Consider the following 23,293-nt stretch of genomic DNA (forward strand, 5'->3'; position numbering starts at 1 on the left):
TAGAAAGCGAGAACCGGCTTCCCACCGCCTTGGGTCTCATCATCCAGTTTCCCCCGATGTCTGGCTGTCACTTTCATTCCCACATGATCTTGAAGATCTCATGCTCACTTTTTACTTGGGCACAAGCTTCTCCCCACTTCCCCCATTGACTGAGAAGCAGTTTCTGCATCCAGCTCCGTTTTTCCCATTCCTCCTTTTCCATTTCCCTTGATTTGGAGTAATTAGAAAAGGATGAACGGGTGTAGAAGGTGGCTTGTGCTTTAAGCCATGGCGCGTTGAGCATCCTTTCAAGCTTAGGTCCAGAGGCTCTGACCCAGCCCCTGACCTGCTCGAAGGTTGTGTCTGTCTGCCGTGTGGTTTTGGTGGGGGCGGGGCGGGCAGGGCAGAGGAAGCATGTCCATTTTTGCCTGTCTTCAGGCTTGCTTGTTGCTTGCTTTGGGAGTAAACCTGATCTTCTTAATTCCCCCAGATGTTAGTAGGCAGGACGAGGCGGAGGGAGAACTCAGTGAAGGAGAACACTGGTATGGGAACTCTTCGGAGACGCCGTCGGAAGCCTCCTATGGAGAAGTCCAGGAGAACTATAAGCTGTGCCTGGAGGACCGGATCCAAGAGCAGTCCACGTCCCCCGACACCTCCTTGGGAAGCGCGACCCCCAGCAGCCACACGCTGGAGCTAGTGGCACTCGACGGGGAGGTCCTGCGAGACCCACTGCAGTGTCCGGATCACCTCTCCCCCGGCGTGTCTTCTCTGTGCGAGGAGGACCACCCAGGCTCCACCAAGCCCCTGAGCAGCAACTTGAGGCGGCTGCTGGAAGCCGGCTCCCTCAAACTGGATGCCGCGGCCACGGCCAACGGCAGAGTGGAATCCCCAGTCAACACGGGCTCGAATCTCTCCTCCTTTTCCCCGCCGTCCCACCACGCCCAGCAGCTCAGCGTGCTGGCCAGGAAGCTGGCCGAGAAGCAGGAACAGAATGACCAGTACCCTCCAAGTAACCGTTTCCTATGGAATCAAGGTAAGTGGTTGCCAAACTCAACCACCACCTGCGGCTTGTCCCCGGATTCCGCCATCCTCAAACTGAAAGCTGCAGCCAATGCCGTCCTGCAGGACAAATCGCTGACCAGGACGGAGGAGACCGTGCGATTTGAGTCCTTTTCCTCCCCTTTCAGCTCCCAGTCTGCCAGCTCCACCTTGGCAGCTTTATCCAAGAAAGTCAGCGAGAGAAGCTTGACTCCTGGCCAGGAACACCCGCCCCCGGCCAGCTCTTTCCTTTCCCTGGCTTCCATGACCTCCTCGGCGGCCCTTCTGAAAGAGGTCGCGGCGAGGGCTGCCGGGACCCTTCTGGCTGAGAAATCGTCACTGGTGCCTGAGGACCCTCTACCGCCACCGCCTTCGGAGAAGAAGCAAGAGAAAGTAACCCCGCCTCCGCCGCCGCCGCCGCCTCCGCCGCCTCCGCCACCGCCACAGTCTTTGGAATTATTGTTGCTGCCAGTTCCCAAGGGAAGAGTGTCTAAGCCCTCCAACTCAGGTATGGATGCTTTCATTTCCATCAGCCTCTAAGTCTTTTTTTTCCTGCCTGTCAATTGCAATGTCTAATTCATTGCCTTCTTCCTTCGCGTGGGTTCCCCATCCGATCTGAGGCAGGAATAAAAAAGCAGAAGCAACGACAAAATAAGTAAGCAGCCTCGGGGTGGGTCTTTCATGTATGGATGACACAAAGACTTCACCAATAGCTTTATTTTTGAAAGGTAATGAATAATCTTAGAGACATACAGTACTCCTTCCCTTTCATAGAAACGATTTTTTTTTTTTTTCTCTTACCGAGTTCAGGCTAGGTCCACACAAGATATATTTAATGGAGGAAGATCAAAGTATCTTTGTCACGGAGTGCATGGCATCACTGCACAGGGGGGAAAAAAAAACCTCACTGCTTTTGAAATAGTTGACAAGAGAGAGCTTACTGTCCTACAGCTACCATCACAAATGGACTTTTGTGTCATCAGTAACTATTCTGCCCTAATTTATCACACTATATACTTTTTAAAATAATTTTTTTATTGGAGTATAGTTGCTTTACAATGGTGTATGACTTTCTGCTGTACAGCAAAGTGAATCATCTATACGTATACATATATCCCCTTTTTTTGGATTTTCTTCTCATTTAGGTCATACACAGAGCAATGTGCTTTGCCATGCAGTAGGTCCTAATTAGTTATCTATATCAATAATGACATATATCAATCCCAGTCTTGCAATTCATGTCATGCCTTTTGTATAGCCTTCATTAGCATTTTTGTTAATATTTTGGTGGGACATAAGCCTTTCCATACTCTGTTCTTATATAATTTCTTATTGTATAAGAACTCTAAAGAATATTGTCATTCAGACGTAATCAAAGCATTTCCTGCAAATTCTTTATTTTATTCCAGTCCAATCAGATTCTGAAGGAATGTGCATGTGGGAAATGTGAATCATGGGTTTTTCTTATGGGGACGGTCTTTTCAAAGGAGAAGTTGCAATCTTCTAGAGCCTTGAGGTTCACAGTTATTCATCTGAGGGAAAAACTTAGTCACTTGGGTCCTCGCAGTGGAAACATCATTTCTTGTACTGGTTTGTTTTAAAATTATGCCCGTGGTGAAAAACAGGGTCCTGGAGATGGATGTATGGCGTTTCAGATGTCTCTGGAGGATATCCTGCCAGACCTGGACAGGAAGTGGGCCGTGTGTATTATCATCAGTAGAAGCATTGCCACTGTGTGTGTCTGGCCAGCTTTTGACTGTTTGCAGCCACATTGATGAGAGGGGCTCAGAATGGCAAATCATTGACTGAACAATCACTGCTAACATCAGTTTGATGCGTTTATGACAAATTTCCATTTAACTTGCTGAATAAGCTCTATGTACTCATTATAATTGCTTCAAAACTTGTGTAAACAGCAGAATAGAACTGGGAAAATGGATATAGGAACTTTTATGACTCTTCAAGTGATCCAGGCCGCTCACTCCAAGGTTTCTGAAGTGTCAATAAAATCCTAAAAATTTTATCAATGCTGAGTTTCTCTTCTCCTCAATTCTCACCTGCCATCTGGTGAGGTAAAGAGAGAAATGGCTAAAATTAGGGAACAAGGAGACAAACAGAGGGACCAGAGTAATTTTTATAAGGGAATTAATCATTCCTGGTTTATAAAAATTTCATTATGGGGAGCAGCAGAAAGAGAGGTATGGCCATCTATGTAAAATATTACATTATGTATATTCTTCATATGGTTCTTAAATAGCTGAATTAAATGGTGTTTCTCCTATAAATTCACCTGGACATTAGTTATTTGGAAAAGTTTATACAAAATAGTAATAAACTTCAGCTTGCTGGTGGCTTGGAAAGAAGGACCTGGTAAGACTGTCTCCTGAAGGCAGACTAAATGGCTTTGTTATTTTAAAGAGTCTTGGGTATAACCAGCAAGTTACAAAGTATGAGCTTTTCATTCAGGTAACTAGATGCATGTGAGGAGGAGGGGAGGTCTCAAGCTTCCAGGGTGGGCTAGACTATTTTTGCCTGTTTTGTTATAGGATCTACAACCCAGGGACAAGATGGGTTCCCGTTTTGGTTTAAATGTCCACAGGCTTCCCTGGTGACTCAGATGATAGGGAATCCACCTGCAATGCAGGAGACCCTGGTTCTATCCCTGGGTTGGGAAGATCCCCCATAGGAGGGCATGGCAACCCACTCCAGTATTCTTGCCTGGAGAATCCCCATGGACAGAGGAGCCTGGGGGGCTATGGTCCATGGGGTCGCAAAGAGTCAGACACAACTGAGCAACTAAGCACAGCGCACTGCGCAGCACTAACCACGCCCACCGGGCTTCTCAACAGGATTGAATATGGAGGTCTATAAGATATCGATTTTTCTTTTCTCTTTACTGAATTTATTCTGTTGCTGAAACACTTACTATTTGAATCAATGACCATGTTCCAGTTGAAAGGGGAGGGAAAAGAACTTGAAATGGGACCCTGCCACCTCTTTTGCTGATTGACAGGGACCCCCATGTGCCTCTGTTCACACTCCAAGAGGTAGCTCCGCTGACAGAGTAATTGTATTTAAAAAGAAACATTCATTTTGCAGAACTCAGGCAAGAGAAAAGATTGCTGCAAAGAAAAGCAGGATGGCTCTTAAAATGATCCCCTGTGTATCCATGTGGGCGCATCCTAAGTTCAAGTTCTGTTTCTTTTAAACTAAAAAAAAAATTTTTTTTTTAATTTAACTACAGTCTGCTTATTAAACTATAGTTGATTTACAGTACTGTGTTATTTTCCGTTGTATAGCTTCATATTCTTTTCCATTATAGGTTCTTACAAGATGCGATACAGTAAACCCTTGGTGTTTCTTTTATATGCAGTGTTGTTTATCTGTAAATCCTGTACTCCTAATTAATCCCTCCCTGCCTTTCCTCTTTGTTAATAGGTTTGTTCTCTCTGGCTGTGAATTTGTGTCTGCTTTGTAAATCAGTTGATTGTATCATTTTTTTAGATTTCGCATGGAAATGGCATCACGTGTTACTTGTCTTTCTCTGTCTGACTTACTTCACTTAGTATGATAATCGCTAGGTAATATGGCAATGCCGTGTCGCTACAAATGGCATGATTTCATTCTTTTTAATGGCTGTATCTGTATATAACACACTTTGTTTATCCATTCATCTGTTGGTGGATGTTTGGGTTGCTGGACAGGCTCTGTCGCTTATTGCATGTGCTGGTAACAGGAGAGGCGGTGCCTCTGTGCACTTGTCACTTAAAGTGAGTGTTATCACTTCCCAGGATCCTAACTGGGTTATGGATTAGGAAGTGGATAGAGTATCTGATTTTGTTGTTTATCTTTGTACCATGGAGAGATGATTTGGCTGGTGTTACTTAGGTCCCTCACCAGTTTTTAAATCTGAGGAGTGGGAGGGAAGGTGGGTCTTTCCATCCGTTCCCCACCTTCCCCCCTCTCCCCTTCTCCACAGGACACTGTTGGTTTCAGAGCCACCTGCGGGCTGGATTGGGGTGTGACTCGATTTTACCTAAGAAGTATGCAGTGAGATGCAGTGAGAGCTGTCGCCCGTGCTTCTAAACAGTTCTCATGACCACTTTTATTTTTATGTTTGGAAGAAATCTTAGGTTTAATTCACAATAGGTGGGTGGACTGACGTCTCACAGGGAAAGGGTTTCTGTTGCCCACTGACTTAAAGAAACAAGTAATAACCACTCCCCCAAGAAAAAGTCCACAAAAATACACACCATCCTGATTCTAAGCAGGGCTTACATTTCGAAGCTGTTTCTCAAAATATTGCACAAAGGGCATATAAAGTTGATTCTGGAGTTACAAAGCGAGATGTGCTAGAAAAGCCAGCCTTGTGTTGAGTCATTTAGACACTAGCGTTTCTTTGACCTTCTTTAGGTCAAGGGAAGTCCAAACCATGAAAAAAAAAAGTGTCTTTTAGGTCTGGCCTTATTCTTCTTTTTTGAACAGGATTCAGTTGTTGCCAGGTCATAGTGTATTTAATTCCTTAAAGAGCCCATCACTCGATAGCCTTTCCCCCTGCAAAGAGAGGTGATGCTGGAGTAGGAGGTTTCTTTCATGTGACCCTGCGCCCCGGCACATTCGACACTGCTCTTCTGAAAGGGGACATGGAAGAGAGAAGATTATGTCCGTTTGCTCTAAAGATAAATGTCACACATTGACTCAATTCTCTTTGAAGCTACTGTTCTGCTGCAGCTCAGAACAAAATAAATAGTTTTTATTTTAAAGACAAAGTTTCTTGTAGAAGGCTACCAAGATTCCCAGGATGCCAGGCTCCTGGTTAAAAGAAATCACGAGGAGCCTTTCCCAGAGAATGTCTTCCAAAAATCTTATTTTCCTGAACAAAATTTAAATATGCTTAGAAGCAAGCTGGTCTCATACAGTTGGGAGCTAAGATTATTTCCTGGGTCAATAGATAGGGCTTTCTGGCTGCTGTTTTCATTCCTATTTATGAGATATTATTAACATTATTGCAAAAGCAGAGAAAGTCCAGAAAGACAGGTCACCTCTTCTGATACTCCCCTCAGGTCCATCATTATTAGAGCCGTAATCTGGGGATGATCGCATACAGGGACTTTCTTAGAAAAGGAATCCGCTTTTTAATCAAGATTCAGAACTCTCTGTCGCTCATCTCCATAATATCTCCCTAGGGACTTAAACTTAGATTGTCTCTAGATACCAAGCTTTTCTGTAAGTTTTACTGAATATTTACCAGTTGTTAGAATATGCATCAATTATCTCAATATCTCAATGTCAGTAACAACAGAAGGACCCAGTGACATCCATGACCAACAGAGTTTTGTGTTTCCCTGAAATAGGATTTGAAAGACTTGCCCAATAAATTCCATGGAAAGATATCAAATCCCTGTATGTTGTTACAAAGAGGGGTGTCTTATCCTACACAGATATGTACTAGCAGGTTAGTGGACCAGAGTCGAGATGGATGGTGCATGGATTACAGACACCCAGGGCCACCTGTCATCTTAAACTCCTTCGGTGTGTATGGAGAGGTCTGTTTGCAGAAACTACGCACTTGCAAATTATCTTGATTTTCTACAGATTGCCACTTAGGATGTAGCAAGGCAAGGTTTGATTTCAAAACCTATAAAACAATTAACATTTGTTTAAAAAATACCTGCATTGAACTACAGTGATTCAGTTAAAACCCTCCATTTTTTTTTTAGCCCAGTGACATTTTTATATATAGGCAGTAGGGCAGAGCACCAACCGGAAGTGAAGAGTCTGTCTGTTATCACTACTCTCTGCCACTCATGAGCAGAGGGACCATCGTAAGCATCCATCCCAATTCAGTTGCTGCCACTGCACACTGAGCAAGTTAAGATTTATCTTCAAAATTCTTCCCTGCTTTAAAATTCCTTACTTTTACTTTCTTTCACTTTATTTGTCTATCCACTCAAAACAAAAAAACTTTTTTTTTTTTCCCAAGTTTTGAGTTACATATGTTGCTTCTTAAAATTCACTCTCAAACTTCCTGCATGATCTCTCTGCCTTGGACAGATCCTGTCCATTGTAAATAGATGGACATACCTGATTGTACTTTATTAATGAGGTAGTCACACTGCATGCATTTTGATTATAAGCTGCTTGGGAGTTCATTTTGGAAACAAGTGAGCTATGAGTCTGTGAACATCTCTGCGTGATCATCGTGGTTTACCTACTCATTCTTTCAAGATGTGTGTTGGCATAATGTGTGAAAAGCATGTGCTCTTGAGTTAATACTACTTTTGTTGGGACTTACTGGCAGATTCCTGTACCTTTTTTTTTCTATTTCCAGTCCTTGTTTCATTTTGGGGGATACTATCTTGACCCAGCCCTTGCTACTGAATTTCATTATGGTCCAACACAAATCACTGAATTGTACTTGGTCCCTGGCCCTGTTTTGGGTGCCTGAGACATGTAGGTAAGGACTTCCAGCTCTGCCCCAGCCCATTCCTGCCTCCGCCCTGCTCTTCTTCTCCCCTTCCATCCTTTCCATCTTCCTCTTTTCCCTACTGAGCTGAGCTTGACATCAGAATTCTGCATAGGCCGAGCTGGACCTACATGAACAGCACTGTGGATTCCTACTGAATTTTATTTCCTCTTGGCCCCAGGAGTAATCTGTCCTGTTGGGTTAGGCCCTGGGCTATGTGTTTATTGTGTGATGTCAGTTGTTTAGATTTACCCCTCCTTTGATGGTAAGTTTTCTGCTTTGGAGGGAAGAGTTCACAGTCGCTACTATCATTACAATAGCTACTACCGAGAGCCTCCATGACAGGCATTTTATACACGTTTATTATGTTTTATTCCAATAATATTACTGCTTCTAAAGAGAACACGTTTTCTCCAAGGGAGCAAATCAGCAGCTATCCACAGCACCAGCTCTAGTAGCTCTTGGTGGAATTTAGTTTTCTTTGCAGTGATACTAACTAGTGGTTTATTGGGGGGAAGTTGTTCATCAAGTTGTAAACTCGGTAAAATGATGAACATTTCGACCCTGTTACCTTGAAAACATGTTGTGGTTCATTCTGAGAAAGTGGTCATATTTCTTTAGACTCTAAATCTGAGTGAAATTTACAGCTGTCAGTTCCTTGAAAATATTTTGGCATACAAAATAGAGTCCATCCTTACTTCTGTCTTTCTCAAAACTAGTTAACAACATCGTATATGTATGGAAAGCATCTTACCAAAATATAAATTTTTAATAAATAAGAATGCAAATATTACCAGGGGAAATTCCAATTTTTAAACTCAATCAGTGTTTTCCGCTTACATTGGCTTCTGTCTTCCTTTCCTGCAGTGATCAGTTAAAATTGTCAAATAGTTACAGTAGTGTAGCTATTGGACCACTTATCTTCCAGTTAGTTTCTCTTCATTATGACTATTTGAACTTTTCCCCCCAGTCAGTCCAAGGGCACACTCCAGTATTCTTGCCTGGAGAATCCCAGAGACAGAGGAGCCTAGTGGGCTGCCATCTATGGGGTCGCACAGAGTCGGACACGACTGAAGTGACTTAGCAGCAGCAGTAGCAGCATGTATATTTTGATATTAATTAAACCTAAGAAAGCATGGCTCCCAAATAAAATAAATGTGGATGAAATATGAATATGCAGGGTTTAATGCAGTGTCGTCTGATCTATATGCAATGTGGAACAGCTGATTAGGGCAGAGGTGGAGGCTGTCAGGAAAAATAGGAGGCCTGTTGGTCACATTAGGCAAAGCCAGTTGTCCAGGCAAAGCCAGAGGTATTCCTTTTGTGAGGAAATGCCTTTTGATTGCCTTCCTGTGATGTGCCATGAAATCTCAGGTCAGGGTATGACATCTCAGCTTTTCCCTCCTCTCCCAGACAATTGTGTGAAAGGCAGTTTAGGGTTTAGACAGTGGAAAGTACTTCCTGAAGATGGGGATTAATGGCAGCCTGTTTGTGTATCTCTTTCTTATTACTTTGATGTTCTTAATAACCCCAGATGGACATAATTTTCCCCCCCTTTGGCTTATGGCAGTAATATCACCTAGGGGCCTGATTCAGTCTTCATATATATAGTTTTATTAACTTACTTAATTTTTGGCCGTGCTGCATTTTTATTGCATGTGGGCTTTTCTCTAGTTGTGGAGAGCTGGGGCTCCTTTCCAGCTGCAGGGCGCAGTCTTCTCATTGCAGTGGCTTCTCTTGTTGCAGAGCACGGGCGTGCCGGCTTCAGTACTTAAGGCTCGCGGGCTCAGTAGTTGCAGCTCCGGGCCCTAGAGCACAGCATCAATAGTTGTGGTGCACAGGCTTAGTTGTTCTGTGGCACGTGGGATCTTCCTGGATCAGGGATTGAACCTGTGTCTCCTGCATTGGCAGGCGGATTCCCTACCACTGAGCCACCAGGGAAGCCCCTGATTCAGTCTTCTCTCTTAAATCTGTTATTCAACATGCTGTCTTTGTGATCCAGATGTCAGAGTGGAGGGAATGATGGTGAAGGATAGAAAATGAGGGGCTGAACCAGGGATAGGAGTCCAGGTCAGCAGAGGCGATCAATAAGATGGGAGGAGAGCTTGAGTGGTTTAAGAAAAAGCGTGTTGATAAGCCTCTACAAAGTGTGGTTTTCCTAGAGTAAAAGGAAATCCTCAGTCTCCACCCTGTCCCCCAATCAGAAAAGGGAGTTCTGTGATGGGAATTTCCAGACTTGAGGGATATGTTTTCAGATGGAGAATTCTTTTTCAAGGTCCTCTGTTGCGCTAACCAATATTGCTTACACCTATAAGCAATGTAAAAACAGCATCTTTGGAATGCCCTGGCTTTATTCCAGAACTCTTCTGATTCCATCCATTTTAAGTGGTTCTTTGCATGTGGAGATTCAGTTGACTCCATGAATAAATAACAAGATTATTTAAAAGTTTACACTTGGGAATATTTCCTTTTAAAACTATAAAAGTAATGTATATATTAAAAAAATTCAAATAGTACAGAGGAATATACAGTGAAAACAAGTTTCCCACCATGATCCCTTCCTTTTAATCCACAGTCCTTTAAAATGAATTGCTTAATGGTTTCCTATGTACATTTCTAGATAATTCTCATACAGATAAAAAGATCATTTTTTCTTTCATTTATTCATATCATTCTTCCTATTTCTCTTTTTTCTTTTTTGCCCAAGTATTTAAAAGCAAATCCCAGACCTCGTATTCATTTGCTTGCAAGTATTTACATACACATAAGGACTTTAAGGGGCTTCCTTGGTGGCTCAGAGCATAAAGAATCCACATGCAGTGTGGGAGACCTGGGTTTGATCCCTGGGTTGGGAAGATCCCCTGGAGGAGGGCATGGCAACCCATTCGAGTAGTCTTGCCTGGAGAATCCCCATGGACAGAGGAGCCTGGTGGGCTACAGTCCATGGTCGAAAAGAGTCAGACACGACTCAGCGAGTAAGCACAGCACACAGGGACTTTAAGGGCTGCCCTGGCAGCTTCCCTGGTAAAGAGTCTGCTTGCCTATGCCTGCCTATGCAGGAGACGCTGGTTTGATCCCTGGGTCAGGAAGATCTCCCAGAGGAGAATGAAATGGCAACCCACTCCAGTGTTCTTGCCTGGGAAATCCCATGGACAGTTGAGCCTAGTGGGCTTTAATCTGTGGGGTCCCAAGTTGATCACGACTTAGCAACTAAACCTCCACCACCACCACCACCACCACCACCAAGGACTTTAAAAATGCATAGTCACAATAACTGGTATTACATGAAATAGGATCAACAATTGTTATATGATATTATGGAACACCCGGGTTATAATCAGTATTTTCTTAATTATCTCAAGAGTGTCCTTTTATAATTGTTTCATTCAAATCGGGAGCAGAAATAAGCTTCACACCTTGCATTTGCTTGATCTGTCTCCTAAGTGTCTTTTCATCTGTAACCTCTTCCCTTTTTAAAATGCCAGTTACTTGTTGAAGAAACTGGGTCATCTGTTCTATAGAATGTCCCACATTCTGAATTTGGCTGATTCCATCCCTCTTGGTGTGTTTAACTTTTTTTTTTTTTTATTAAAACCACCTGTATTTCCAGGAAACTCACTAGTTATCTAGAAGCTTGATTAAATATTTTGTAAAAATATTTCATACATGGATTATCAAAGGGCACCCAGTGTGCATCCATTTTTAGTGATGCTGAGATTGAGTAATGGTTTTCTAGCTGTTGTCAGCTTGATACATCCTTTATAAAGTCCCCTATCAACCTTTAACCTAGTGGTCTGAGCAGCAATTGGTTCCTATTTTCCTAGAGGATAAAAATATAATCCTTCTACACTTATAGTTTTAAATCTTGCTTTATCTACTAACTACTATCTTGGACATATTTCTGTATCAGCATCTGTTGATCTAATTTATTTTTTTTAATGGGCTTCTTACATTTTATTTCATGAGTGTATTACAGTGTATTTAACTAGTTTGGAAATGTTTCTGATCCCTCATGAAGGGAAAGCCTGAGTCCTTAATTCTGTTTTTATTTCCTCTATCCCCAAATAGCAGAGGCTTGTGTGACCCTGTACAGTATAAATTGGTAGACCAGCAGTGTAGCAACATAGTGTCACAGCAGACACCCTCCCTTTTGGGGCTGGTGGAGGAGTGATCCCTGCTTTCCTTGCAGGAAGTACTTGGTTTGTTTGCTTTCCTGAAAAATGGAAGCATTTGTGGCCGCCTGATAGTAGCTTTTCCCAAAGTGGGCGGTGGGCCCCAGGCTCCGCAGAGCAGGGCAGCACACCTTAGTGGCCAGTGGAGGGTCAAAAATAAGAGAGTGACAGCGTCTGACCCTAAGGCCCCCAATGGCCAAATTGGCAGCAGCGTCTGCCCAAGCCATCACAGCACAAGTCAGCCTGAAATTTGTCTCCATTAGGGTTTGGCGTGTGAGGTTTATGATGGCTCTTTGGTTTCCAGCGTGGCGTTATTCTCAGTCCCTTTGACTTGTCTTTATTTCTAGCCATTTTCCAAGTTCAGTAATTCAGATATGAACTCGAGTCTGGCACTTTCCTTCGGGAAAGCAAAGCCCTGAAGTCAGGTTTCTCTGGGCTGAGGTGTGGGATGCCTTCTGAAGTGCGGTGGGATGGCCTCTGAAAGCAGGACTTTCCCAAGGCAGGATGAGCAGATTTTGAAAAAATGGAACCCAGTCACGAGAAGTCATGAGATGAACATAGCTTTCTACCTGAAGAAAAGCAGGAATAAAGCTTCCTCACATATAAAGTCTTGGAATGAGAAAAACAACTAACAAACAAAAAAGGAAAACCAAAAAAGACCTCCAAAACTCAAAACCAAAAAAAAAAAAAAAACAAAAACACAAAACCAAAAACAACAAAAACGAAAGGACAAGCAAAAAACCCTCCCCAACCCCAAGTTCCTTGTTAGTTTTCTTTATAGAGCAGTGCATGTGAATTAGTGCTGGATGCAATGGGCCTTTTTGTTTTCCTTAATTTTCCTGTCTTTCTCCTTCTCCCAAGCCTCTGAAGAGGAAAGCGGAAAGCCTTTCCAGTGTCCCATTTGTGGTCTGGTTATAAAAAGGAAGAGTTACTGGAAGCGGCACATGGTGATTCACACAGGTTTAAAAAGTCATCAGTGTCCGCTCTGTCCATTCCGGTGTGCTCGCAAGGACAATCTCAAATCCCACATGAAGGTAAGCCCCCTGCGGACGGGAAGGCGAGGCAGGCACAGCCAGGGCCCTCGCACCAGCCGGGGTCTGAGCTCAGGGTCTAAGGTAGAGTGCGATGCGGGTAAAAGGATCCGCGTTGGAAAGGATCTCGTTATAAGCGTCTTCATGTCCATCGGACAGCCCAGAACTTAAAGGCAGAGAGCAGCTTCAGCAGCCAGATAATAAATGTCGTGTAGACCCATCCTTTCCTATTGGGGATCAGCAGCCTAACCTGGCCTTGCAGGGTGATGCTTTTGGAGGCACTCGGAGGAAAACTTGGGGAGGAGTAAGAAGCAGGGAAAGAGGTTCAGGAAGAGCTGTTGGACCTGCCCCTCTTCCTAGACAGAGAGCCCTCTTCTGTTTCTTCAAACCCAGAGGCACACCCAGAGACGTCGTGCAGGAAGTGTGAGGAAGTTGAAGGTCGTCTGGGCTTTAACTTCCACGCTGTGGCAGGCTTGGGGGCCATTCCTGACAAGACTGGGTCCCTTTGAGGTGTCAGGGTTTGAGTTGTCGTAATTCCCAGGGTCACACTTAGCAAACATGGAAGATATTTTTTTCAGTGTTCTATTAGGGACAGTTGGAGGCTTATGCCTGTAATGAGCATATAGGAAATTGTCTAGACTACATGCCACTCTTAAGTGAGCTGGGGGAAAACTTAGGCAGCTAGATAGTCCTTTTAGCAGACTCTATTAATGCTAATTTTGTCTGAAACGCAAAGAGATCCAGTATCTGAGATGCAAGAGATCAAAAGAGCATGGGCTTTTGATTTTGACAGGCCTGCCTTTAAACCTTATTGTGCAACTTACTGGCTAACTGGCTGTGAGCAAATGCGTCTTTAGACTCAATTTTCTCATCTGTTAAATGGGAACAGTTATGTCCATCTGGAAGGGATATCATTAATATTTAAGGAAATAGTGGCAAAGTATTCAACACAGAAATGTGCAGTGGTAGTTGTTTGATGTTAGCAACTGTTGTTGAACACCTTAATAGTAATAACCATCATCTTTACTGATATTTGCAGTAGCCTGGCTGCCAACATTATTTGTAAAGTGTTTACTATCCTGCCGTAGGAAGTGTAATGTGTACTGTAAAGTGTAACATAATGAGATAGTTGCTTTTCTCAAATTCTTGTAGTCTCATACTTCTAAATAGATCAGGAATCATTGTTTAGAACTGTAGAAATAAAAGAGTGTGATCAGACAGAACCTCTACTGACATTAGGAAATAACTTGGAAAGTTTAAAAAAAAAACAACCATAATATAACTTGTTTTCTACCCTTTGTCTTTGTCTCTAGTGGGTATAACATGCCCTTCATCATCAGAATCCATTTAACCAGGAGTTCTGGTTGGTAGAATTTTAATGAACTGACTCAGGTTTTGTACTTGAACCCTCTTCATCCTCTGTCACCTCTCCCAAAGTAAAATCTTGTATTTTACACTGGCATAAGTGGGGAAGGAGACTTTCAAAGAAGTGCGTTTAAAACTAAAATTTGCTTCCATTACTATGCCCTTACACTCGGGTTTAGAAATCAGGCCTGGCAAATTTAAAGCTTCAGTGAGCAGAAAACTTGCATCTGGCCTGACACCTTGTAAGCCTGGTTTCAGCTCATGGTCACTTAAAACAACCTATTTATAAACCCATGGGGGGAAAAAAAAATAAAAGCTGGGTTTTCAATAGCAGAACTAGTGACCCTGAAACTGCAGGGAGATGAGTGGGGTGCCTTGGTGATACAGACGGTCGGCCACAACAGCATCACAGATGAGAGCAGCCAGGGCTCTGCAGGTCGTGGGGTCCTAGAATGCTTTCAGAACAAATCAATAACCAGTACAATGAAGCAGTTGTGGGAAGTGACTACTTTATTCAAACGCATGGTGTCCTAACCTGTTGAGCTTTTGAGGAGAGATGGATGAGAAGGGCTCATGCAAGTTTAATTCCTCAGACGGTGTACACTTTCTTTTCTGTTCTCCACGTCACTTATGGGCTCATGGGTTTTGCTTTCATCAAAGAATTCATGATTTAATTTTGATGAGATAGACTTTAATTTTGCTAGATTTTGAAAACATGGTCTACAGAGAAATATCATGGTGGTTTCCTTAGGAATAGATATTCTCTGCTCTGTTCCCCAGAGGCTATGGTAGGAACAGATTTCCTAAAATGAATCCTGCCTCAGAAGCAGAGGCAGTATTGCCTAAAGGTTAATATCTCAAACCCCGTGGTCAGAAAAACAAAAACAAAAAAGCCTTAGTTAGACTCTCAGTAGCTGTGGAGCTTTGGGCAAATCATTTAACCTCTCCAAGCCTCTGTTTCCGTTCTTAGAGATAGTAATCGTATGATATATCTCATGGAGTTGTTATAAGGGTTAAATGAAATAATAGATATAAAGCACTTAATATGATGCCCAGCGTGAAGAAGCCCTCAATAAATGTGGCTACTATAGTAATTACTATCCAAAAGCCATGTGAATATATATTAACATTGATAATAAATCGATGACACGGCATAAAAGAATGACTCTAAATTTTATTGCTTTTCTCTCTTTGTGACACAAAGAGAATTTAGAAAAACCGATGAAAAGAATCTGAAAGTGGCCCTTAATCCCATCATGTAGAAATAACCATTATTACCATGCTAATCTGTAGCCTTCTGTATTTATTATATAGATTTACTTAAGGAACAATGGGATTCTAAGGGATTTGTTCAACTATAGTACTTACTGGGTTCTAGGCACCGTACATTTTCTGAGAGGCTGCCTCTTCTTAATATATCATGCAAATGTTTTTATGGCTTGCTTCGGAAGGAGCTTGTAAATGCCTCCAGCTTCCTCAGGGTTATCTTAGATTTCCATTAAGTCTTTTACAACTTTCCTGGATGAGTGAGCATACAGGAATTCAATACGGAATTCATAAGAGAAGGGGAGGAGGGCGGAGAACAGGAACACGGGTGAAGAAGCGGCCCCGATGCAGGCAGGGGTTGGGGCGCCGACGTTTTCCAGACTCAGGTGTGCCAGGCAAGGCAGCGACTGCTGCGCTCGCCCGCTCCCAGCCTGCCTGGTCCCCTAAGCAGGGTGAGTGGAGGAGATGTTGTTCCCCAAACTGTCCGACTGCTGCACAGGAGATGAACACACTGACACAGCGGTCTTTAAACTCCTTGTGGTGGTGACATGCACTCTCTGTGCAGGGCGGCCAGCAGGCAGCCCATCTCTATGTGACCTGGAAAGGACACGCTTTAGTCAAGTGTTTCTTGACCGTAGCCGACCGAGAGCGATTTTGAAGGCGATGTCAGGCTAAAGAGAGTACAGACGATCCCAGAAAGGGCTTTTATTGTCAGGAGAGCAGGGACAAGCCTTCCCTCCAAGGCCAAATGCGAACTCGCGCCCCTCTGGGCAGGTCTAGCCCAAATGTAATGCCAAGTGTGACCATCAGCACCATATCCACTGTTTTTCTTTTCCACACTCACTCATTTCCCCGCAACTAAATATAGCCAAGCCAGGCTCGGGTAGAAAAGGAGCTGTGCACGGGGCTTGGGCACAGACTCTTGAATCCAGGGCTCCCTGTTGGATTTTAGAATCTGGACCCCATCCTTTTTCTTTTCCAGAAGCTGCTTCCGGAGCTTTGTTCTTGGATTAGCGCCTGTCCTCTGCCAGGGCAATAGATGTCAGGACATTTCTGAAACGGGATCTATCCCACCACCCTGCTCCCGGGGATGGCGGAAGCTTTCTGCCTAGTGACCTTTACCACCTGGCTCTGGGGCGAGCCGTGGGTGGCACCTGTCAGGATTCCCTGGGGCTGTGACCGGAGGCCCCACAGGGTGCCAGCTCCCGCGCGGGGAGAGCTGGGCAGAAGAGAGGGTGGGGAATGGTCCCGATTGTGTGAGGAAGAAAGCAAGTGAACCCATCCTCTCCAGAGTGAAATTCTTTTGTTGTGAAAGAGCTGAGACAGTCCTCAGCCAGCAACAAAGGGTGCATGCCATCCTCCAGCCTCTCCCCACCTGGCAGGCGGAAAGCCTTTTAATGACCAAGGCTTTGCTGCAACTGAATTTAAGTGTATCTGGTTATTTCTTTGGAGAAATTCATGCTTTGGGGGACCCAGAATCTCTTCTGTTGTTTTTTTCAAAAAGCCACAGTGGGGTGCTGTAGCGACAGGATCTCACCATTAACTTTTAATTTCTTTGCTTTTGTTGGTCACTGAACATTATTTAAAAGTATGTTTTGGCTGGTGAATAATGCTTTTGGATTGCACTCAGAATGCATAAACAGCTGTAGTAAAACTTGCTCTCTTAGAAAGGAAGCCCACGCAGAGGGGCCAGGTGGCCCAGTGGATTAAGGAACCTTTAACCTTCATTCGACCTGGGTTCAAATCCTGCCTAGATCGCCAAAGTGGAGAGGTTGGTTTGACTCGGGGTTTGAATTCCATTCCCTCGTTTTTCCAAAAATCACACAGCTCCCCAAATCTTTTGGCCCAGATCTACACCATTGGCAGTTTCTGCTGGAGGGAGGGCCAGTCCTGAAATAGCAGGGTGGAGCAGGGCAGTGCTCAAGTACACTGGCAGAGATGAATGGGGAAGTTACGAGCTTGCTAGCACCTGCCAGCTCCAAGTCTGGCTCAGGCCAATGCAACGATTTCCTCACTTTTTCAAGCCCTAAATTTGATCATGACAGGAAGGAAAGGAAAAAGTTTCTTCCCATTTTTACAGGTATTGTGCAGGCAAGGCTGGAACTGGGTTTCCAAGTCTGCATTCCTTCACTGTAGACATGCCTGTCTAGAGCCTGCTAGAAAGAACCGTATCTGGCACCTCTGGTTTCGTCTCGCTGAGACTGTTTGGTGGGCATCAGCCTCTGGGATTTTCTCCCCCTCTGCTCCTTCTTTTTTTTCTTTTTTTTTTTTTAGAAGCTGCCTGTAGATAGCTGGAGGAATACAGAAAGGAAGGGTGTCTTAGAAGCTTAGAGAATTGCTTTTATTTATTATTTTTGTCCACATTGCACAGCATGCGGGATCTCAGTTCCCTGACCAGAAATCGAACACGTGCCCCTACAGTGGGAGTGCGGATTCTTAGCCCCTTGACCACCAGGGAAGTCCCTCCCCTTCTGCTTTCTTTGTATGTCTTTTCGCTCCGGCCACGTGCTCCAGGGTCTCGATTTCTCTATGAAACGGGAATGCCCTGGAGGCGTTATTTTCCACAGTCTTAATTACCTAGAGCAGCATTTTTGAAAGTGGAAATTATGTTTGCAAAGCATAACTACTTCTCCGGGTGGTAATAGTTGGGTCCATGCAGCATATTATATTGTGAGAGGAATTACTTGACAGGGTACCTCTTTTGACCCCCCCCCCCCCCCGCCCCAACTAGTAATTATGTGAGTTCCAGTTGTGCTGGGTTTATAAAGTTTTCTTTGGAGACATCAGCGGAGATGGGATGACTAGAACATGAGGAGGATTCTACCCTAGACAGCCTCCATGGGCAGCCAGAGGCCCCGGTTGAGTTGGTCTGCTAACGGACTCTCAACCTGTGTGGACCCCGCTCTGTGTTTAGGGATGACCCTCATGACCTGAGGCACACAAGGAAGTGCTCCTCTGGTGATAGGACTCCGTGGGCCAGGAAGGGAGTGGCAGCCCTGTCCCGGTATCCTTGCGTGGAGAAGCCCATGGACAGAGGAGCCTGGCGGGCTACGGTCCGCAGGATCGCGAAGAGTCAGACGGGACGGCGCCGCGAAGCGACGCGGAAGTGCAAAGGGTGGAGGGAGAGCAGGGCGTTCTGTGTGGGCGCGCGGCGGCCCGCTCACTCTCGTTGCTTCTCCGCCAGGTTCATCAGCACCAGGACCGGGGAGAGACCTTTCAGTGCCAGCTCTGCCCCTTCACGTCCTCCCGCCACTTCAGCCTGAAGCTCCACATGCGTTGCCATCAGCACTTCCTGCGGACAGAAGCCAAGGTGAAGGAGGAGATCCCAGACCCCGAGGTCAAGGGGCCGCCCCACCTCAGTGACAGTGCCTGCCTGGGGCAGCAAAGGGAAGGAGGAGGGACAGAGCTAGTGGGGGCCATGATGAAGTCCGGCACTCCAGAGAGGACTAGCCAGGGCGGGGCTGGCGTCTCACCTTTGCTGGTGAAGGAGGAGCCCAAGGAAGATAACGGCCTGCCAACCTCCTTTCCTCTGAATGCTACTGACAGGCCAGCCAACCACACAAAGCTGAGAGAGCCCTCCGAGTTCGCGGCCAACAGTGCGTCCGCGTTGTTCAGCCAGGACATCTCTGTTAAGATGGCGTCTGATTTTCTCATGAAGCTGTCAGGTACTTGAAGAGGGGTGTCCCCTCTCTCTCTCTCTCTCTCTCATTTTCTATCTACCAGTATTCGTAGCTTTACAGTGAGCTGGTAGGACCAGGTGATCTCAAGGTCCCTCTAAATGACAATTGTCTGCACGCTCATACATTTTCTCCTTGAGACTATTTTTTTTTAACAGTCCTGTGGAAGTAGGCATGGCTATGGTTTGGGTCTCAAAACAACAGAGATTGTTGATTTCTCTCTGGTTTTCCCCTGTTACGGGTCCTTGCTGTGGGGGACAGGTCACAGGGGAGCCAGGTTGGTGACAGTTCTTTGTGTGACCTTGAGCCCTATTTAACTTGTCTCTCCACTGGGTTCTTTAAAAGGGCTTGTGCGGGACATCTTGCTTTGCGTATACTCAAGTTCACGATTGCCTTGATGTAAAAGATTCTAAAGGACATATACACAGCGTACTATTAGAAAATTTTTAGAGTTTTAAAATTTGAGCAGATGATAAAATTATCTTTAGGTTTTGTTTTTGCTAATGGAAAGTTTTTCATTGTGGTAAAAAAAAAAATATGAAATTTGCCATTGTAACCATTTTCAGGTATGCAGTTCCTTAGCATCAAGTACATTTACATTGCTCTGTAACCATCACTACCATCTGTCTTCAGAACTTTTTCATCTTCCCAAACTGAAGCCTTGTACCCATTAACCAAGAATTCTTCCCTCCCCTCTGCCCTGGTAATCGCTATTGTACTTTCTGTCTCTGTGAACATAACTACACTAGGAACCTCATGTAAAGTGGAAGTTTAAAAAATTGTTAATATTCTTTTGCAGCTGCCTCAATGCTTTTTAGAAAGAAGTTGTAGTATGTCATAAAAATGTATTACTAATTGATACCACTTTCACCATCGAATTATACATGATGTTTCATTTAGGTTTTTTTTTCTCCTCCTCCCCCCCAATTTCTTGGATTAAGTTGTGGAACTGAACAGGGAGTGTCATGATGCCAAAGAAGCACTGTTTTTCCTGACTTTTTTGTGATGAGAAAACATATTGTGGGCCTGTGCGGCTCCTCATTATTTTTTTTTAAGTGTGATTTTAAATTTTAAAAGAGATGTAGAGGGTGGGGAAAGGTCGGCTGAGAATTGGTTCTGTCTCTCAGTAAAGACGGCAGGCCCCACGATGATTTCCAAATGCCATTTCAGCTCTTTGGAGATTGACAATACCCTTTTAAATAGAGAATAATTGGTGACCACCTTCCTTTAAATGGACTGTGAGTCAAATTTCACTAAATGTCACCACCAGGTGAATTAGAGGTTCTGCTTCACTCTGAAGTCCCTTTGCTCAGTGACACGTCAGTCAGGTCTTCTGGAATGTTCCCATCACCCCAGGTCTGGGCCCCTCAGGAGTGCTCAGGGCTGGTTGGAAGAAATAAGGAAAGGCAGGGGGTGGAAGTGAGGCATCGCAGAAAGAACCGAGATGGAGTGTCGCAGGGAGGCACCCTACCCCGCGCGACTAGTGAGCATACCCTACACCGTGATGGCCAAGCGGCAGGAAGTCAGGTGCCTGGACCACAGCAACAAACAATGATCGGTCCCTGCATTCTCCTCTCCCGTCCCAGCCTAGGGAACATGTGCTCCTGAAGACTCTGCATCTTATATAGAAACGTCTTTGGAGATGTGGGGAAAGTGTAGGCTTCTGGGTTTCATTTTGCTGCAGAGCCTTCAATTTTCACTTCTGGGAGAGCTCTGGTTCTTTCTTGATAGTATGTCCCACCCATGTCAGAGCCAAAGGGGCTCCTTCTCTGGGCTCTTCTAGTGCTTCCTCAAGGGAAGGGATGCAGTGGTGGGCGTATTCACCTAGGATGGCTAAATGGGACGTTTCCTTACTTAGCAGACAAGGGGGAAACCGGAGGGGTGAGTAGCTCGTAGGAAGAAGGTGCCTTCTTTACTCCAGGACTCCAGACAGTTTTTAAATGTTGAGGAAGGTGAGAGAGGGTGGAGGAAGGCTTGATCATACACGACTTCTGGTGGGCTTAGCTATGAGTGCCCCACGGACGCAATCTCAGGGAGTGTGAGGTAAGACCTGTGACTGCTGAAAGCCAGGCTTGCAAACAGAAGAAACACAAGAGGAAGAGCCAGTCGGATGGTTGGGGTGGAAAGCCATGCGCCCAGGCCTTCTCCTGTGATCTGTTTTCTCAGTCGGCTATTACCGGGGACTTGTTTACGGGTTTGGCAGTCGCGGTATTTACCGACTGATCAACGGGCATAAGAAAACAGATAACAAATGCACGCTGTTTATGCAAAAGGCCCGTGCAGCTATTTTATGGTGGCTTACTAGAGGTCCTGAAACCTGACTTGTGTGCACTGTTACCTAGCAACCTGTTAGAAAGTCACCGGGGAGTGAGATGCATCGGTAATTTTTGTGTGTGTGCATATTTGGATGTAAATGTAAACTTGGTGACGGTACAGCGCAGCCCACGGGAGGAGGAGAGACGTGAAAAGGAAAGGAATACATTTTCGGCGGAGAGGGGGCAATTATTATTTTTTTCTTCCACTTGCTGTCTGGTTGATCAGAGTCCTATAATTGATAGCGGCTCTTGCCAGGGTACTCCACCTGGCTGTGTCTGTGGCTGTGATCCCAGGACCAAAGGGCCGGACCCCGGGGAGCTGTGGCTGAGCTTCTAGCTCTTTCCCTTATCAGATGTCGGGTTAGCATTGGGCCTCGTCCCCCAGCCTCATAACGGTGCCATTGTTCTCATCTTGGATTTTTGAGCCAGGCTCTGTGCGTGCACCTGCTGGGACCCTGGGTGCAGCTGTTTGTGGACACCGGGGCTGGGAGCCTCTGCCAGCCACGTCACTGCAGAACTGGAGCACAGTGACAAATTCAAGCGCGTCCGTATCGTCTTGTTTTCAAAAGCGAGATGGAAAACACTTGATTCTTTCTTGCTTGGTGACTAAGGGGAGTCTTTCTTGCTCCTTTAACACACGTTCAACACACAAATTACTTTAAGAGAACCCAGGAGGATTAAAGGGCTTCCGAGGTGTTGCTAGGGGTAAAGAACCTGCCTGCCAATGCAGGAGATGCAAGAGAGTGGGTTTGATCCCTGGTTTGGGAAGATCCCTTTGGAGTAGGAAGTGACAACCCACTCCAGTATTCTTGCCTAGAGAATTCCATGGACAAAGGAGCCTGGCGGGCTACAGTCCATGGAACCACAGACTCGCTGTGCAACTGAACATACACAGTAGTATTAAAAATCGCTGGTGGAATGCTGTTTTAAGGGGACTCGAAGGCCACCCATCCCAATCCCTATTTTGAGGTTTCCCAGCGTCTGTGATTGTGAAATCAAACCCCTTCCCCAAACTATCCAGTCTTCTCCTGCCTGAGCCCGCACTTAACATTCCTTAGTCCTTTGCGATTGATGTTTCCTAGGACCAAGGCTTCCCAGGCTCAGCACCGTAATTGCCTCAGAGGAGAAGATGGGGCAGCCCTTGCTGATGGCTTTCTGGGATGATGGCAAAGATAATTTTGAAAACTCTGCTCTGCGTTTCAGCCTAGGAGACAAGCCTTTGAGGGCTGCAGCCTGCGTGTTTGCCCAGATCTCTCTTGGCATCCAGAAGACAGAGGCAGGCTGTCTCACGTCAGGGCGAGGGCTTCAGTAGCCGCATGGCTGGGGCTTTGCAAGGGAGAGGAGGTTAAATTCCTACAGTTTCTGTGCCATCTCCCCTTAGTCTAGCAGCAGTGCTCACCTTGACTGACATTAGACTTACCTGGGAAGCTTTTGTTTTTTTCATGCCAGGGTCCAGCCCCACTGCCAGAAATTATGATTTAGTTGGTCTCAAGTAGGACCTAAACATTGGAGTTTTCTTTAAAATCCTCAGATGATTCTAAAAATGCAGCAAGACCTAAGGACCACTGACGTGGAAGCTGCACTTGATACCTGTTTTGTTTGTTTGTTTCCAGTATAGTTGTAGTTTTTTTTCAGTACAGCTCTCTCTGTCCTAGACCCTGAAAAGGGCCTGGTGCTGTGGGTTGGGTCAAGGTTGACCTGAACTGGAGGCCTGGCTAAGTCATGGTCATTGAGTCCCATGTTTCCCCTTGTGGGGCCACATGACAGGAGAATTAAAACAAGCATCTGGATGTTCTGCAGTTAGAATTAGAAAATCTTGAGACTCATCTGTAACATCTAGGAACTGGGAGGATCGTCATTAGACGCCTGATTAAAAGTTGCCTGCTGTGGCCTTACATCACTTCTCTTTCTGAAAAACCACACTTTTCAAGCTATCACATGTAAATCTAACTCTCCAAATTAGAACCAAGCAGTTGACAGAAAC

General features: G+C 45.0%; 1 protein-coding gene across 1 annotated transcript in view; it reads left to right on the forward strand.

Moving 5' to 3' along the window:
* The first annotated feature begins 393 nt into the window (after positions 1 to 393).
* Positions 394 to 23,293, forward strand: part of ZNF827 (zinc finger protein 827) — a 149,855-nt gene continuing 126,955 nt past the window's right edge. The window contains exons 1-3 of the mRNA XM_068990219.1: positions 394 to 1,525; positions 12,517 to 12,689; positions 18,502 to 18,982. Coding sequence (XP_068846320.1) covers positions 394 to 1,525; positions 12,517 to 12,689; positions 18,502 to 18,982 — 1,786 coding nt within the window. The remainder of the gene's footprint in view (positions 1,526 to 12,516; positions 12,690 to 18,501; positions 18,983 to 23,293) is intronic.

This window comes from Capricornis sumatraensis, chromosome 17, assembly GCF_032405125.1.
Source record: "Capricornis sumatraensis isolate serow.1 chromosome 17, serow.2, whole genome shotgun sequence".
NCBI lineage: Eukaryota > Metazoa > Chordata > Mammalia > Artiodactyla > Bovidae > Capricornis > Capricornis sumatraensis.